We start from the raw sequence: 16,409 nt of genomic DNA, 5'->3' as shown, positions 1-16,409 counted from the left end.
CTAGAGAAAAATTTACAGTCGCAAATGAACTTTTGATTCATATATAAAGATTATTTTTATACTTTTTTTGCAAGGAAAGAAAATTGCCTGTAATATTTGTACAGTGTTCTCTGACGTGAATAAACAAAAAACTTTCCAGAGTTTCCCACCTCGCCCCGGCCTGTGCCTCCCCTCTGCCGAGCCCGGAGGGACGGGGTGCCCCCAAAAAGCAGGGTGCCGGCCGTCCCGCCTTGGGGCCAGGCCCTTTCCCGGCAGGAGGCCCCATCCTCGCCGCGGAGGTGGGTCCCGCCGAACCCGCGTCAGCTCAGGTGAGGGGGCCGGGCCTGCTCGGGGCTGGGTCCGGCACCGCCATCGAGACCGGCGGCGGTGTCGGTGGCGGCGGCAGGGCCTCGGGGCTGGCGGCAGGGCCCCTTTGGGAGGCGGGGAGGCGGCGGCGGCAGCGACCCGGAACTGCGGCGCGGCGGGGCGGGGAGCCGTGCCGAGCGGTGACGGTGCCGCCGTGGGAGCCATGCCGCCGCCCAAGGACGTGGTGAAGATCGCCATCCAGATGGTGGGAGCCATCCCGCAGCTCATCGAGCTCCAGCAGGTACTGCCCGGCACCCCCAAACCCCCCCCCGGACCCCCCCACACCAGCTCATGGCTTCCCTATCGCTTGCAGACCAAGCCCCTCGCCTCGGTGCTCAAGGACGTCTGCGACGCGTGAGTACCGCACCCGCCACCCACCACCGGGTCGTGACAGCCCACGACCGGGCCGCTGCTGGCCTGGCGGTGACCGGCACTAGCCATACGGCACTGTGACCGGCCACCCGCTGCCGCAGGTGGAGCCTGCCCAATGCTGAGCGCTACGCCCTGCAATACGTGGACGGGCGGCAGACCTACATCACCGAGTCGGTGAGATGTCCCCAACCTCTCCCCGGCTCCGCCGGTGTGGCACTCACCGGCTCACCAGTTCCTTTCTCCTTACAGAACCGCGGGGAGATTAAGAATGGGAGCATTTTACGGCTGACCACCTCCCCGGTACATCCCTCTGGCCCCCCGTCTCCTTCTCCGCCGCGTGCTCTGGTGGGATGTCCCCCTGCAATGGGGCGATGCGGTGCTCCAAGCCCTCTGCCGCGGCCTCGCTCGGTGACTTCTGGCTCATGACGGCTCCTCTCGGTGCCTCAGACCCAGCAGAAATAACGCGGGGAGGAGACCTGTCTCAACCTTCATTCTCCCGCGGCAGAGCTTGGGGGAGTTTGAAGAGAAACTAAATCATCTTGAGATGCTTTGGACGCGTGGGCCAACTCATCGAGCGTTCTTAGCGTCGCACCAGCTTGACCTCCTTCCTCAGCTCCTCCTGGTCTCTGCTCTGGTGGCTCTGTCTCTCGGTCCAGCTCCTCACCGGGGCTGCTCTAGCCTGAGCTTCCTTCCAAAACTTGTGCTTAAGCTCTTCCAGCCTTCTCCAAGCTTCTCGCTGTCTTTCGATGAGCCCCTTTGGCTTGATTCTTTCCTTCCTGGTAGGACCAAGAAGCAGAGCGGTTGTACAGCGGGATCCAGAGCAACAACTCGGATGTGAAGACTGACTCGCTGAAGAAGCTTGCAAGCCTCTCCCAAGACGTTACCTTTGCTCAGGAGTTCATCAACAGGAATGGCTTGAAACAAATCTTCTATATTGTGGAAGAAGGGAACGAGTAAGTATCAGGAGAGGACCTTTCCTTGCAGTTCTTGACTTTATTCTCCCTTGCTAACGCTGCCTGAGCTCTAAGCTGGGCGTTGGAGCGGACTCTGTTTGTGTTCCTGGCTTGTTGATCCCTGTGCTGCGGCATGAAGGGCAGCGCTGGCGGCAGGGCCCTTGGCTCTGCAGGCTCCTTACCTGCAGGTACGTGGCTGTGTCCCCGCACGCTGGCAGCCGGGGGAAGGCCCCCACGGGTCTGTGGTCCTGACTCCTCGTGAATGTGCCTGGACTTGAACCTCCCATCCCTTTGCTGGCTGGATCATCTGCAACCTCATGGGTTTTGCTACCAGGAAACCTCCTGTGATGATCCTAACCTCCGCTGCTGCTCGTTCCTGCCACCCTGAATAATCCCTTTGCCCTGAGGTTTTAGCTGCGAGAGGCCTGCAGGCAGCTCGAGAAAACCCTGGTTGCCAAACTAGTGCCTGCCCGACTCTTTCCGGATGTGATGGTGCATCTCCTCCGAGCTCCTATCTCACAGAGGATGTGGAGCCTAAAACCAGACAGCGCAGCCCGTGTTTCTTGGAAGTAGGGGGAGGGTTTTGGGGTGGCTTGGCCTTCCCGAGGGCTTGTCTGCAGTGATCTTTGTACCATGGTAATGCAGCTTTCCAGAAACTTGAACTTCCCCTGCCTCGACTTCCTGGGATGACTAAGCGAGAGTCTGATTTCTTACCCAACAGTCTCTTTCCTTTCTTCTCCTGCTCGCTGCTCTCTGCTTCTCTAGCTGTTTCTAACGTACTCCCCAACATGCAACTGTGCTCCTGTCTTACGGTGGTGACTGTGGGGTACCTGGAGCCATCCTCACTGCGTTTGCTCATCTGTCCTTCCAGTACAGGGGAGATGCTAGCTCACACCCTGAAGGCCTTCATGGAGCTGATGGAGCATGATTTTGTTTCCTGGGAGACTCTTAGTGCAGCCTTCATCAAGAAGGTAAGCGCCTTCTGCAGTCTCCACAGCCTGTGCCCTTGGGATTCCTTGTTGCCCTCGTCACCCAGGCTCAGCCTGCCGTCGACGGATGCTTTTGTGTCTCGTAGATAGTGAGTTACGTCAATATGAATGCGGTGGATGCATCTGTCCAGCAGCTCTCCTTGTCTATCTTGGAGAACATGGTGCCTACCAGTCGCCTCCTCTTTGAGCTAGTTAAAAAAGAAGTGACGCTGGATCGTCTTCTCACGCACCTGCAGGTGTAAGTGGACAGGCCAGGGCACCGTTCGCCCACATCCCAAGGCCGGTGGGGATGAAGGGATTTCTCCTGGTCTTGCTGACTATCCCTGGCACAACATTGTATTGTCCCTTCCTAAACAACTCCTGGGAGATCAGCCTGTCCTGTCCCTGATGCTGGGGGAGGGACGGAGTGTTCTGGAAGCCATCCTGTTTCCAGGTCAGATTCCTTCAAGGGTTCATTCATGGCCTGTTTCGTTCGGATACCTTGGTTCTTCAGCTGACCGGCATTTTTTCTGGTGTTGGCTCTTCCTTCCCTTTCCCTGGTGTATTTAGGAGCAGTAGTATGTTCCTTGCAACTTGGGGTGGTGGTGCTGTACTGAACAAGCAGAGTTTGTTAAATCCCTCAGCTAAGGTGGGTTCTTGGCTCCCTCGCCTTCCTCATACCTCTGCATCTCTTTAGTTTGGAGGTTTTTCTTTCTAGAAAACGGAGAGGCTCGTGCTGAGGGCTCCTGCCAGACCCTGGGTTTTCCTGCAGCTCCAAAATGCCGCACCCATGGGTGCGTGCAGAGCAATATCTGATCCATCCATGGGTGCTCTGCAGTCACAGCTGTGGGGACCATCTCACCCCTGGCAGCTGCTCCCTCGTGGCTCTGGCCTCTCTGGGTCCCCCAGCTCCGTGCAGTGGGGTCCAGCAGTGAAATGGGGAGAGGACTCTGCCTTGGGGAGGGCAAGACCATCCTCAGAGCTGGTGACACTCCCCATCCTTATCGTCCTCCTTCTGCAGGACAAACGCCCAGCTGCAGCTGAAGGCGATGGCCCTGCTCATTGCGCTGCTGCTGGCTGCGACCGACGCTGAGCGGCGGGTAAGGGGCTGCTCTCTGCCCGTGGGCGGGAGGCAGGACCGGGCGATGGCAGGGTGGTGGGCATCGCAGATCCAAGCACCGCAGTGCCCCTGTCACGGGGGTGCTCTGCCGAGAGGCCTCAGCTGTCTCACACCCCTTGGAGTAGTTTTGGGGGGATGCAAGATCTCAAATGACAGGAGAAGTATCACGGCTGGTGGTGGCACAGTGACCGTGATGGCCCAGACCCAGCGCCTGGCACATCTGGGCCATCACGGCTGGGCCCCCCTGTGATGGGGTCTTGGGCAGCGGGGTCCTCTGCTGTAGTGTTTGTGTTCTCTGGGGTGGCGGGGCTGTGAGAGGTGCCCGGAGATGTTTAAAGTCAGCGTCCTCACTCTGCCTCTTCTCCTTGATTTATGCAACCTGTCGAGGATCTGTTTGAGCTCCCCTGGGGTGGGCTAGGGCAGTGGAAGCTGGGGCCAGGTCGGCTCACCGGTGTCACTTGGTGTGGCCCCAAGCCAAGCTTAGGGGCTGCAAAGGGAACACAGGTTTATTTGGGAAAGAGTGGTGTATGGAGCTGGAGAACGTCTCACAGCCTCTTCCCTTCCTAGGACATGATGGACTACCTGAGGGAGAAGAACATCAGGCAGTTTATCCACAAGGTGAGGAGCCGGGGTCGTGCAAGGGTCTGCTCAGTGCTTCATCCTCTGTCCTTCCTCCCCAGCCCCTGTCCCCTCAACCCCAGCCTTTGGTGACCGTGCCCGGCTGGGTTGCCTGTGTGCCCCACACCCCTTCCTTGATGCCTCCTGTGGGTGCTGCCACGCTGGCACCCACATGCCCAGGGTCGCACCCCCGGCTGCCTGCAGTTCAGCGCACCCAGCTCTCGCCCAACCCCGAGGGGAGCTGCCCGCTTCGTAATGCCCCTCTGAGCAGCGGGACCTGCCAGGCTTTGGCTGTTGGGCCCTGGGCTTGGAGGAACCGGGAGCAGCAGCCTGGGGGAACCTTCTCACTCGCGGTCTCCTGTAGAACATCATCCACAGCTCCGAGCCGCTGGGGGACGAGATGGCCCATTACCTGTACGTGCTGCAGTCTGTCAGCCTCAACCTGTGCGAGCGCCGCATGAGGACCTCCATGGATCCCTACTCACAGGTCTGCGAGCAGTCTGGTCCCGGTCTCTTCCACCTGTGGAAGTAGAGGCGGGTGAAGGTTCACCCAGCACATTTGATTTCATTGTTGGTTTGTCCTGGGAGAACCTGCTTGCGTGGGGCTCACCAGCATCCCCTCCTGTCCGCTCTCCCTCCAGGAACAGCGGGAGCTCCTCCAGTCGCTGCGCCAAACCGCCTTTGAGTCGGAGAGCGAGGCACCTGCCAGCAACTTCAGCACCGAGCGCCGGCGATCCCTGTGTGCCAAGGAGTTCCGCAAGCTGGGCTTCATGGTGCGTTCCCCCTGCGTCCCCTCCCCAGCCCCACGCTGGCTCCGCCACCCGGCCTCGGCAACACCTTCTGGTGGCTCTCCTAAGCCTGGTGTCCCTGCTGATGCTGATGGGCCACCATGCAGTACCTCCCTTCTGCTCCCTCGGTACCCCTAAACAGCAAGTGCTGCGGAGCTGCCGGGACTCAAAAGGCAAACCTGATGGCTGCGTCGGGAGGACTTTGCTGCTCGGAGAAGAAAGCAGCAGCTGCTAAACTGCATCCTTTTGTGTCCTCCTAGAACAACAGCAACCCAGCGGAGGACCTCCGCCGTGCCCCGCCGGGACTCCTTGCCCTCGACAACATGGTGTATTTCTCCAGGCACACTCCCAACGCCTACAGCAGGGTGCGTGCGCTCTCCCAGAGAACTCCCTGGCAGAGAGGTGCCGGTGGATCTCTACCTTCTTTTCCTTTCCTTGTGACCTGTCCTTGGCCAAACCCAGGCGAGGCTGTCCCTTTTTGGGCAGGTGTCCTCCTGTTGCCGTGTCTCAGATGGAGCCGAGCCCTCCCTGTGGGTAGGAGCAGCCATGTGGGTAGGAGCAGCCATTTGAGGCTGGTGGCACTGAAGAGTCCCCATAATTTTTAGTGTTTTGCCCACAGCTTGGTTTCCAGGCCTTGTTCCCGCCGGAGCAGAGCGGGGCAATTTGGGCAAAACCAGGCAGTGGCTGCAGAGCATTAGCCACGCTCCGACCTGCTTCGCCTGTGATCAGCTCCCGCGCTGCGGCAGGGGAAGGAGGAGGCTGGGGCGGGTTTTTGGGGAGAACTAACTACTTCTGTTAGGGATGGCTTAACCTGGGGGGGACAGCTCGACTAGGAAGTTCAGGAGGAGCGTGGGATGTCTGAGCCCCACCGTTGGGGCCCTCCGACTCCGTGGCCCATGTAACGCCAGGCAACGGCCCTCTCCTCCAGTTTGTCCTCGAGAACAGCAGCCGGGAAGACAAACACGAATGCCCCTTCGCTCGAAGCAGCATCCAGCTCACCCTGATCCTCTGCGAGATCCTGCACGTTGGAGAGCCGTGTATGTGTGTGCTCCAGCTTGTCCATCTCCCTGCCCTGCTGCCTTGCCGGCTGGCAGGAGCGGGGACAAGGGGGCTGCGTACGTGGGGCCACCAGGCCCTGGCGTGGCTGACAGCAGGGGAAGGGGCGGGAGGGCTGGGAAATGTCCTGGTTCTCCCGGACACTGGAATCCCCTGGAAAAACTGGGGAGTCTGGCATCATCTGTCCTTCTCACCGCAGGCTCGGAGACGGCTCAGGCCTTTTACCCTATGTTCTTCGGGCAGGATCATTTCTTTGAAGAGCTCTTCTGCATCTGCATCCAGCTGGTGAACAAGACCTGGAAGGAGATGCGCGCTACCCAGGAGGACTTTGATAAGGTGCGAGGGGATGACGGGGCCCCGGCCGGGAGCTGTGGCCACGGGCTGTGCACAAATTTGGGGGCTCTGGGGAGCATCACCAAACCGGGGGTGATGTCCTGGGGCCCCGCAGGTGCTGCAGGTGGTGCGGGAGCAGATCACCAGGACCCTGTCCCTCAAGCCCACCTCCCTGGAGTTATTCAAGACCAGAGTGAACGCACTGAACTACAGCGAGATCCTGAAGCTGCGGCAGACGGAGCGGCTGCACCAGGAGGAGACGCTGGCTGTGCCCGTGCTGTGAGTGGGCTGCGGGCAGGGAGCCGGAGCTGCCGCGGGGGGAGAGATGCCGTGGGTCTGGGGAGGTCAGCGAGTGCCTGTTGAAGCGGCCGTGCTCTTCTTCTGCTGGCTTTCGCCCCAGGGAGTTGCGCGAGAGGCTGAAGCCGGAGCTCCTGGAGCTGATCCGACAGCAACGCCTGCTGCACCTCTGCGAGGGCACCCTCTTCCGCAAGATCAGCAGCCGCCGCAGGCAGGGTGAGTGCCAGCCTGGGTGGGGGTCCTGGGGGGGAGGCGGGGGGCAGAGGCTTGTCCCCACCATCCCCTGCCACCGGGGAAGCCGCAATTGATCTGCGGGGAGCAGCGCACCCGGCTCCCTGGACTGCTGGCGTGGGCTAACCCACGGGAGTGGGACCAAGTGGGGTATGCTGGTGAGGGAGAGCGCCATCCACCCCGGGGAAGGGGACGTGAGTGGGGGGAGGCTGAGCGTTTCCCGACGGCCCTTCTGCTGCAGACAAGCTCTGGTACTGCCGCCTGTCACCCAACCACAAGGTGCTGCACTACGGGGACGTGGAGGAAGGGGTGCACTCTCCCCCCATCGAGAGCCTGCCAGAGAAAAGTAGGTGATGGCGAGAAAGAGAAGGTGGGAAGGAGGGAGGGGAGCCCTCTGCCCGCCCCAGCTGTGACGGGCTGGGGATGCCGTAAGGTGGGAATTGCCCCTCTGCCTGGCCGCTGAGCGCCTGGCCCAGTGCCCACTGGTACCGTGGGACTGGGAGCTGTGGGAGTTCAGGCTGAGGTGGGCTGGCTCTCCAAAGGGCGCTGCAGAGCGGCTTGAGCCCCCCCTCCCTCCCTGAGTTGCGGGTAGCTGTGAGCCCCCACGCTCAGGCTCTGTGGGGCTCTGAGTGATGGGGACCTGGGGGAGAGGAGAGGAGAGCGGGCGCTCACAGCTCCTCCGCTTGCCCCAGTTCCTGTGGCAGACATGAAGATGCTGCTCGTGGGGAAGGAGTGTCCACACACGAAGGAGAAGAGCTCCGGGAAGCAGAACAAGGTCAGCACCTCCCAACCCCGCCTTACGCAGGGGGCCCAGCACGCTCCCCTCCCCAGCTGGTGATGGGTTTTGGGGGTGGGTGGGATGGCGGGAGGTTGGGTGGTTTCACAGACGGCGGCAGGTTTTTGACGTGGCTCGAGACTGGAGACCTCTTGGGTCTTTCGAGGCGCGGAGGAGAAGGCTGTGGGAGGCAGCTCCTGCTCTGAACCCCACTGGAGCTGGAAAGAGTCCAGCTGAGAAGCCGGCCACCCCCTGTGCTGTCCCCGCAGGACGTCCTGGAGCTGGCCTTCTCCATCGTGTACGACGTGGAGGAATACTGCCTCAACTTCGTTGCCCCCACCCGATACGAGGTGAGTTCCAAGGGCCTGCTGGGGAGGCACGCTGCGGCCAGATGTCCTTGCTAGGGGACAGCGGGCGGGGAAGGGAGTCGTGTGTGCCACCCCCCGCCTCTGCCTACCCTCCTGGGCTTCCCTGGGGTGGGAGCCACAGCGGGGGAGAGGTGGGCTCGCCGGCTGCCCAGGGCTGGTGCCAGAGACGCCCGTGCTCTGCTTCCCCAGTTCTGCCTCTGGACGGATGGGCTGAACGTGCTCCTGGGCAAGGAGATGACGAGCGAGCGAATGCAGACGGACCTCGATGTCCTGCTGTCCATGGAGCTCAAGCTGCGGCTCCTGGACCTGGAGAACATCAGCATCCCCGACACCCCCCCTCCTGTCCCAAAGCCCCCCAGCAACTTAAACTTCTGCTACGACTTCAGCCACACAGAGCAGTGAGTTCCTCCCTGTCCCCGTCCCTCCCCATGCCCCCCCCCAAATCAAACCCCTTCCTCCAGGCTCTGTCCTCCATCTCCTGCCCAAAGGGACGAGCCCAGGCGCTGGCTGGGGGCTTGGGCATGTGCTGCCTGCACCTTGCCCATCCCGGGGTGAACTGCCCACCCTTCCCTGCCCGTGACCTGCCCTCCTGCGAGAGCACGGGGATGAGCCACCGAGCGTCAGGCTCCTGTTCGAGGTGGGGTGACCCGGCTGCTTTGCTCCCCCGCCATGGGCAGGCAAGACAAAATACTTTTCAGACAGCCGAACCCCTCTGTGGTGGCACTGCCCTCCCCACACTGCAGCCAGGCTTTGGGCAGAGAGGGCAAGGATGCGGGCAGGAATAGAGGTACAGGCAGCCCTGGGACAGCTGGAGGGGGCGGGCAGCACTACAAAGGTACGAATCTGCACTGCCTGACTCTCCCCGTCAGCGTAGGGCATCCTTTCTGGCCAAGAAAGGGGTTAGAAAAAGGATAAAACACCCTTTCCGCTTAGTTTGGTGAGCAGACGGCATCTCCAGAGCACGGTGTGCCGGCCCAGCCAGGCCCGTGCCGCACTGAAACGTTTTTCTCCTGCGCCCTGTGCGCTCCCACTCCTGGAAGGGGGGTGTTTAGGGTACAAGCCCCCTCTCCCAGCGCCATTTCAGCTGGGCAGAGGCTCGCTGCCGCCATGCCAGGCGCGAGGAAGAGACCTCGCTCTGCCCTTCGCTGCCCTCGTGCCAATCCTGGTGCCTTCCCCCCGCCCCGGGCGGATACTTGCACACTTCAGCCATGCTGCTGCACTACTGCACCACGACAAGCTACCTCCTCCCCGGCCCCCACGGCTCCCGCCCCGGTGCCCCGCACCTCTTCGTGCCCGCAGCTTCTCCCTAGGGTGTTGCGGTAACAACTGCAGCCGCAGGTCGCCGGGGTTCCGACCGTGCCTCCACCTCCCGGGTAGTGGGACAATAAAAACACTTGCGGAGAACTCGGGGCCGTGTCCTTTCCAAAGGTTTGGGGAAGGGGTCAGGCTGACTGTGGGGCAAAAAGGGGCCAAAGCGGGCAAGACTGGGCTGGTGGGGAAGAAGTGGGGGAAGAAGCCTGGAGGATTTTGTTCCTGCTGTTGAGGAGCAGGCACAGAGTCAAGTCACCTCTGGGGAAGGCGGCCATGGGGCTACAGCTAAGGCCGTTCCCAGCCTAGGCAGGCTTAGGAGCACTGCAGGTGGTCCCGCTCTTGGGCTCAAAGCTTGGAGAGCAGCGTCCTGGCCATAAAGAGGCTGTTAAAAGGAAAAGATGAGGCTGGTGAAGGCAGTCTCTGTGAAGCTGCTGCCCTGCAGGGCCAGGCTCCGCAGCCCCAGCTCTCACTCCACGTGCCAAACCACCTCCCAGGAGCCAGCGGAGCTACTGAGGCAATGCAGCTCGGCCTCAGGTCCGGCTCGTGATGGCTGTGCAGGACCCTGGCACGGCCGCAGTGCTGTAGGTAACCTTCTCCTAAGAGCCAAGGGGAGGTGATGAGCACAGGCGGGCCAAGGGGCTGTACAGGGTGGGGGGCTGAGGTGGGAAGGGCAGGCACCGGCACCCCAACCCCACGGGCTGCACGGTGGGGCGAGGGGAAAGGCCTCGGGGTCTCCTGGGGCTGGGAGCCGCAGAAATCCACCCGGGGACTGAGGAAAACCGCCAGACCCGGGGCCTCGCCTCCCCTCCCCGGCCTGAGGTAGGCCCAGGCCGCCATGTTACCAAGCGCGGCCCCGCCACTTCCGGGAGGTCACTTCCGGCGGCGGCCGGAAGCGGAGCAGCGGAGCCGGCGCGGCCATGGCGGTGAGTGGCGGGGCCGGGGGTGCGGGCGGGCGGGCGGCCGGGGGCCCGGGGCGGGCGAGGCCGCTGACCGCCTCTCTTGGCTCCGCAGCCCAAGGGGAAGGCGGGCACCAAGGGCAAGAAGCAGATCTTCGAGGAGAACCGGGAGACGCTGCGCTTCTACCTCCGCATCATCCTGGGGGCCTCCGTGAGTGCGGCCGGGGAGGGCCCCGGCGGGGCGCGGGGTCGGGCCGGTGGGGAGGGCCGGGCCCCGGGCGGGGCCGGGCCGGGCCGACAGCCGTGCCGTGCTCTCTCCGCAGGCCGTCTACGCCGTGGTGAACCTGGTGATCTTCTACCCCGCCGCCTCCGCCTGGACGTGGGTGAGGGCCCGGCCCGCTGCCGGCAGGGCACCGTCTCCTGCCCCGGCGAGGGCCGCCTGGGCCTGGCCGGGCGGCAAGCCGGGTTCTTTCGTGGTTGCCGCGACAGGCAAGGCCAGCAGGCCTCTGCCGCTCTGCTCCGGGGGTCGTGGCTTTTGCGACTGACAGCTCTTTCCTTGTTGCAGCTAGCATTCGTCTTCAGCTCTGTGGTCTATGGCACCAGCTACCGGTCCATGAACTCCATGGCAAAGCCGTCTTTCACAGACGATGGCAGCCTTGCCGACGGGGGAATTGACCTGAATATGGAGCAGGGGATGGCAGAGTGAGTGTCCACACCCGCACGAGTCCAGGTGAGCAGGACCTGCTGCCTGAGCGTGCACGCAGAGCCAGGAGAGCCCCCGAAGGAGAAGGCCGGGCCTCGGCTCCCACCTCAGCTTGCCCGCTGGCTCAGGCATGAGGGGAGCTAGAAGCCTGTAGCAGTTTTTTCCGAGAACGTACCTAAACTGTCCTCGTTATCTGAATGCTTGGCCTGGCGTGCGCTAGTCGCGAGCCACCGCGTGGGTATGTCAGCCTGGAACGGTCGCTGTCCTTAGGGCTGAGGTGCACAGGTAGGAGATCCCAAACGGTTCAGCTGGAGCAGCTTACAACCTTGCAGTGAAGCAGCTCTCAGCGAAGAAACAGCGCTGACACTGTGCACGCTTCTGCAACGCGCAGAGATCTATATTTTCTTTTTAAACCAGCACTGCAGGTAGTGCTTGACAGAGCAGAAGGGCACGCACTGGCGGTTACCCCATCCTGGCTGCAAACTGACCGGGTCTTGAACTGTCCTACACATTAAAAAGCCTCCCCTCTGGCTTAGCCAGCTCCTCTCACCTCCTCAGCCTTTTCTGTCCCCTGTGCTTGTGCATTCCTCGCGTCTGTCTGCAGACAGCGCCAAGTGTTTGCCTGTCCAGTGTTCTTGGTGATGCTGTAACTCTCTTTTCCTCTGTCAAGGAACACACAACAGTAATTCCTGCAAAGTGCTGTTAAATAAAATAAGGAGACAACAGTACCGAAACAGCAGAAATATCTTCTAGATTTACTTTTTTTCCAACAGCGAGCCTCAAACTAGTTACAGAAAACTGCCGGGCAGTTGTGGACAAGTCAGGCTTTGATCTCTGTCCTCCCTGCCCTCAGCCTCCGTCTGTTGGTCCAGCTTTTGCTGGGGTTCTTCAGCGTGCGCTCAGCGAGGTCCCTGGGGTAGTTGGCCCCTTCTCTCCGATGCCCTTGGCCTACAATTTAAGGTTTATCACCATCTTTCACTTGCTGCCAGGCTTTTGAAGAAACACAGCGGGGCCTTGTTTCTGGCAGAGCCCTCTGCGTCATGCCAAGCGTTCTCGTGCTGGAAGGGCTGTGTATTGATTTATATATTTTTATTTTTCTTAACAGAAGTTTTATTTCTGCCGCCAGCCGATGCCCGGGGATGTTATCAGCAGGCAGACCGCCTCGTGCGGCACAGAACCCGCTGTCTCTGCACAGGATGAGCTCTCATCTTGTGTGTTTGTTAGTGGAGTAGTAAATTTTCTACCTGCAGCCAGAGTGACTGAGATGTGTGGTGTAAGAGACTCAGCTGAGGGACGAGGTGGCCGGGAAGAAAGGAAACTCTTTCTAGCGTGATTTGTGAGCTGGGTGCTTTACACCCTGTTCATCCTATAGCGACTTCTTTTTCCTGCTGCTCAGCCGAGCGTTTTTCTCTTGGTTTACACTGTTTTGGCTCTCCTGAGTAGAAGCGTAAAATATTTTGGATACCTTTTTTGTGAAACGCAACATGGGATGGTCGAGTAAGGAAAATACAGAAGTTGGATGTTGTCTGGGGTATCCTCCGAGTTGGGGGAGATGCCTTTGGGAGATGTGTAAGGCACCGAGGCAGAGCGGCTGCCCCAATAACTGCCCCATGCACATGTGTGATGGTGCTGTCAGGGGAAATGACTGACAGGAGTTAGCACAGGGAGCCCGTTACCCGCTGTGAAAAGGTTGTCAGGCGCAGTTGTAGCACTGCTGCAGCCCGGTTGCAGACATAGTACTTCCCTTGGTACTGGGGCTCTGAGGTTTTTCTGCCTGAGCAATACACCGTTGGGGTGAGTTTTATGACACGTTAAAACGAATTGATGCTTGTCCGAGGCACGGGCTGTGCAAAACACGGCGCAGCTCGGTGGCGGAGCTGTAAAAACAAAAGCTGCGCAGCTGAAGTTCCCATCCTTACCCTGTACCTCTGTACCTGAGCCTGTGCAGGGCCCCCAGCCGTGAGAGTGCAAGTCCTTCCGTTATTTTAACCTCGCTGGTACGTGAATGCGAAGTGTTAACGGACGCTCGGTGCTCCTCCCGCTGACTGTGTCCGTTTGTCAGGTGAAGCGCTCTAAATTACCACTTCGGGGATCGCGGAACCACTCTAGGCTAGCGGTTACTTTCAGAAAGCAGCGGATGTTTTCCTGCCTGTCAGCTGAGCGTGCTGGAGCTGATTAACGCGTGCTCTTTTTGGAGCTGCTTCTGGAATGCTGCAGATTTGATGGTGTTTCCCTTGTGCTGTCTGTAACCGAAACAGAAGCTGTGTGGTGCTTTGGGGTTGAGGAAGGCTGATCTTGCTGGTCCCTGGGAGAGCTGGGTTCGGTGGGAGCTCTGCCGTGACCCCTCTGTGGCCGCCGGTGATGCATGAGATTTCTGAACCTCGGCATCCCATCAGAGAGCCTTTGATGGATTCTGCAGCGTCTCGAGTTGATGACGGTGTCCCAACCTAAACTAGTCGTTTCTGGTGGTGAATACCTAAGGTCACTTTGCTTTGCGCTGTGCTGCCCAGAATGAGACAAGCTATTTCGTTACCTTTGTTTTCTTGACTCCGTTCTTGGATGTGACTCGAGCGTTTCTTACTCCAGCAGATGATGATTTAATGGGAATGAAAGAGTTGGCGTTTTTCTAACCCATCGTGGCACTCCCCGTGGCTTGTGTTGAAAAACCAATACCTGTTTACCTCTCCTGGGTGTCGGGTCCCTCCCAGAGTGGTGGTTGAGGTGCGGGCAGCTTGTTCCGCTCCGTAGCTGCTCTCAGCTCTGCCTCAGGCTGGCGGGGAAGACCCTGGGGTCAGATAAGCAGGAGGGGAGGGGGAGCCGTCTGTTGCTGTAGCTGGGCGTGCTTGTCCTTGCGGCACCCCAGCCCTTTGGTGACCCTGAGTGTGCCTGTCAGCCTGTGAAATGGCACAGGGAAGATTCACGCTTCCCTTTAGTGCAGCCAGCCGTGAGCAGCTATACTTTTATGCCATGATATGTGCCAAATCAGCAGTGCTGGCTGCGGGGGTGGTGGTTTTGTTGCTGATTTCCATCCCCCCCCCCGCATTCCTCAGCTTTCTCAATGTCCCTTTTCAGAGGGAGCCTAGCTCTTTAACTCATCAGACTTATTTATTTTTTTTATTTACCGCTCTGATTCTTCTAGATTGCCGTGTGTGGCAAAGCGTAGCTGCAGGGACAGTCCTTCGGTCGGGCCGGGCAGGGTCGCTCCCCGGAGGCGGTGCAGATGGGCTGCGTTGGCAGAGGAGCTGGTGTGTTTGGCGGGGGCTGGAAGGGAAGGTTAATGTTTTGCTTTTCTTCCCTCAGGCACCTCAAGGATGTGATCCTGCTGACGGCTATAGTCCAAGTGCTGAGCTGCTTCTCGCTCTACGTCTGGTACTTCTGGCTCTTGGTAAGCCCCTGCAGTTTTCCTTGTTGCTCGACATTGTCTTTGTCTTTCCCTGTCTTCAGAGCTGAGGACATTATTTATCTATTTCATTTCATGGTGTCCTGTTTCAGGCCGAAAGTGTTTGCTGATAAATTTTTTAATCTCCCTGTCAAATCTTGTTAAAAATGAGGCTGTACAAGGGAAAGAAGTCCTGAGCCCTTTGAGTCAACCACGCAAAAACTAGGCTGGCCTTGGCCTTTCTCTCTGGTCCTGTGAAAGGGCAACAAGAAACACGAGGCAGATCAAAGCCATCTTTGTGCACAGAGCCTTTTTGTGACTGTGGCAAACAGACTGTGCTGCTTCTTGTTTGGTTTTCGCAGTCATTCACCAGCACGGACTGAGGCTGGGAACTGCTGGACACTGTGCCGCTTGGTAGATCAAACGCTGTAGGCTTTGGTTTCCCCTTAACACACCAGACTCTTTCTACTCCTGAGACGTTTGTCATGTGCCTCCAGCTAAAACTGCTTTTGCAGAAGGACAAAAAAATCCCACAGTTGCTTCGAGTATATCCCACAAAGGTACATAAGGCAATCTTGGGAGCATAGAAAGTTATCTTGTTTCAGTCCTTACTCACAAGTTCTTTTCTAGCTGGCCTGGCAGAGGGCAGCCTAAACTCTTGACTATCCCCTGGAGACCATCCAGATCACATTTGTTTTCATTTAGAGAAATGGGGGTGTTTTTTCTGAAGGAGGGAGAGGCAGAATGTCCGGGCAGTTGGATCTTTCTGGGTAATTCGGACCTGATGCTGAGATTTCCATATGCTGTATACGTATGCAAGTTCCTAAACCGTATGAAATCAGGCCGTTTATTTTGGACACCTGCCACTGCCTTTGATTTCCGTGCATCCCGTGATGCTCCTGATCCAGCCTGTAAAGATATTCCAGCTCCTTCGGCTTCCTCGGTAGCACCAGCCCTCCTGACCGTAGCACCGCCCTTGCCAGAGCTGTCCCCACAGCGACCGACTTCGTGCCACACGTGTTTTGCAGGCTCCGGGCCGCGCGCTCTACCTCTTGTGGGTGAACATCCTGGGGCCCTGGTTTACAGCTGACTCTTCGCCTGCCGGTCAGGAACCAAATGAGAAGAAGCAACGCCGACAAGAACGCCGCCAGATGAAGCGCTTCTAGCCCTGGCTGGGGAGATAGATTAATGCCTTCTCTCATCTCCATGCTGTTATTTCATCAGGGATGCGACCGAAACCATCGCAGTAGCTATGTTGCCCTCTGTCATTGCTGCCATTCCGCTAGAAAGGCTGCAAGAGACTTCCCTTCGTTGGTTCTTAGCGCCAGTCGAGGCCTTGCTCCTTGGGATGACAAGGGGGGTGATGCTGGGATGTTTTAAATACCCAAAAGGTTAAAATACCCCAAAAAAGGTTACAAAAATACCTTTTTCAAGCAGCGCTGTATCGCGTTCAAGGTTGGGGATTGCAACGTTGGAGGAAATAGTACATTAAAGAGCAGAGTCTAATTGACTGTGCTGGCCGTGTGTTCATACAGGGGTGCTTTGCAGAGGGGAGCTGTTAAAAACGCCAGCGTGTTCTTGGAGACCTGGCCCAGAGGGAAGCAAAATCCCCCGAGACAAGCGGTCTCGTCCCTTCCCAAGCTTGCTGGGTGCTGCCCTGCCCGCCGCAGCGTCCGCACCCTGCGGAGGGGCTGCAGCTGCCCTGCGAGATTGGGAGCGTGGGGCGGCTGGGGGTGCCGTGAACCGGGCTTGCAGCCCAACTTGGAGCTTTTGGGATTGAACCTGAGCTCTCTGGAGCCACAAATTGGCCTGTGCTACCTTTGGGGGAGCTCAGTGGGATGAAAGGTGACAAGAAGCTAAAACCAAATCTGGTTTTTTTAAAAAAAAAAAACAAAA

At 59.1% G+C, this 16,409-nt stretch overlaps 2 protein-coding genes across 2 annotated transcripts; both read left to right on the top strand.

The window, feature by feature from the left end:
• The first annotated feature begins 508 nt into the window (after positions 1-508).
• Positions 509-9,630, top strand: ELMO3 (engulfment and cell motility 3). The gene is made up of 20 exons (XM_050903922.1): positions 509-586; positions 659-699; positions 819-891; positions 967-1,017; positions 1,501-1,670; positions 2,542-2,641; positions 2,746-2,897; positions 3,660-3,738; positions 4,326-4,376; positions 4,741-4,863; positions 5,018-5,149; positions 5,425-5,529; positions 6,093-6,201; positions 6,420-6,556; positions 6,669-6,832; positions 6,954-7,066; positions 7,323-7,427; positions 7,774-7,856; positions 8,126-8,206; positions 8,414-9,630. Exons 1-20 carry the CDS (start codon positions 509-511, stop codon positions 8,624-8,626), a joined length of 2,160 nt encoding a protein of 719 aa, XP_050759879.1. The 3' UTR covers positions 8,627-9,630.
• Positions 9,631-10,452: 822 nt separating this feature from the next.
• On the top strand, positions 10,453-16,014 carry TMEM208 (transmembrane protein 208). Its single transcript, XM_050904283.1, is given in 7 exon segments — positions 10,453-10,458; positions 10,547-10,642; positions 10,755-10,814; positions 10,997-11,122; positions 11,124-11,161; positions 14,435-14,519; positions 15,542-16,014. Coding segments are annotated over 7 exon segments (549 nt in total). The 3' UTR covers positions 15,680-16,014.
• Positions 16,015-16,409: the final 395 nt, after the last annotated feature.

The sequence above is a fragment of the Gymnogyps californianus genome, chromosome 12 (assembly GCF_018139145.2).
Source record: "Gymnogyps californianus isolate 813 chromosome 12, ASM1813914v2, whole genome shotgun sequence".
NCBI classification, from domain to species: Eukaryota; Metazoa; Chordata; class Aves; order Accipitriformes; family Cathartidae; genus Gymnogyps; species Gymnogyps californianus.
Note: the sequence above shows the minus strand (reverse complement) of the source record. Positions and strands in the feature narration are given on the sequence as shown.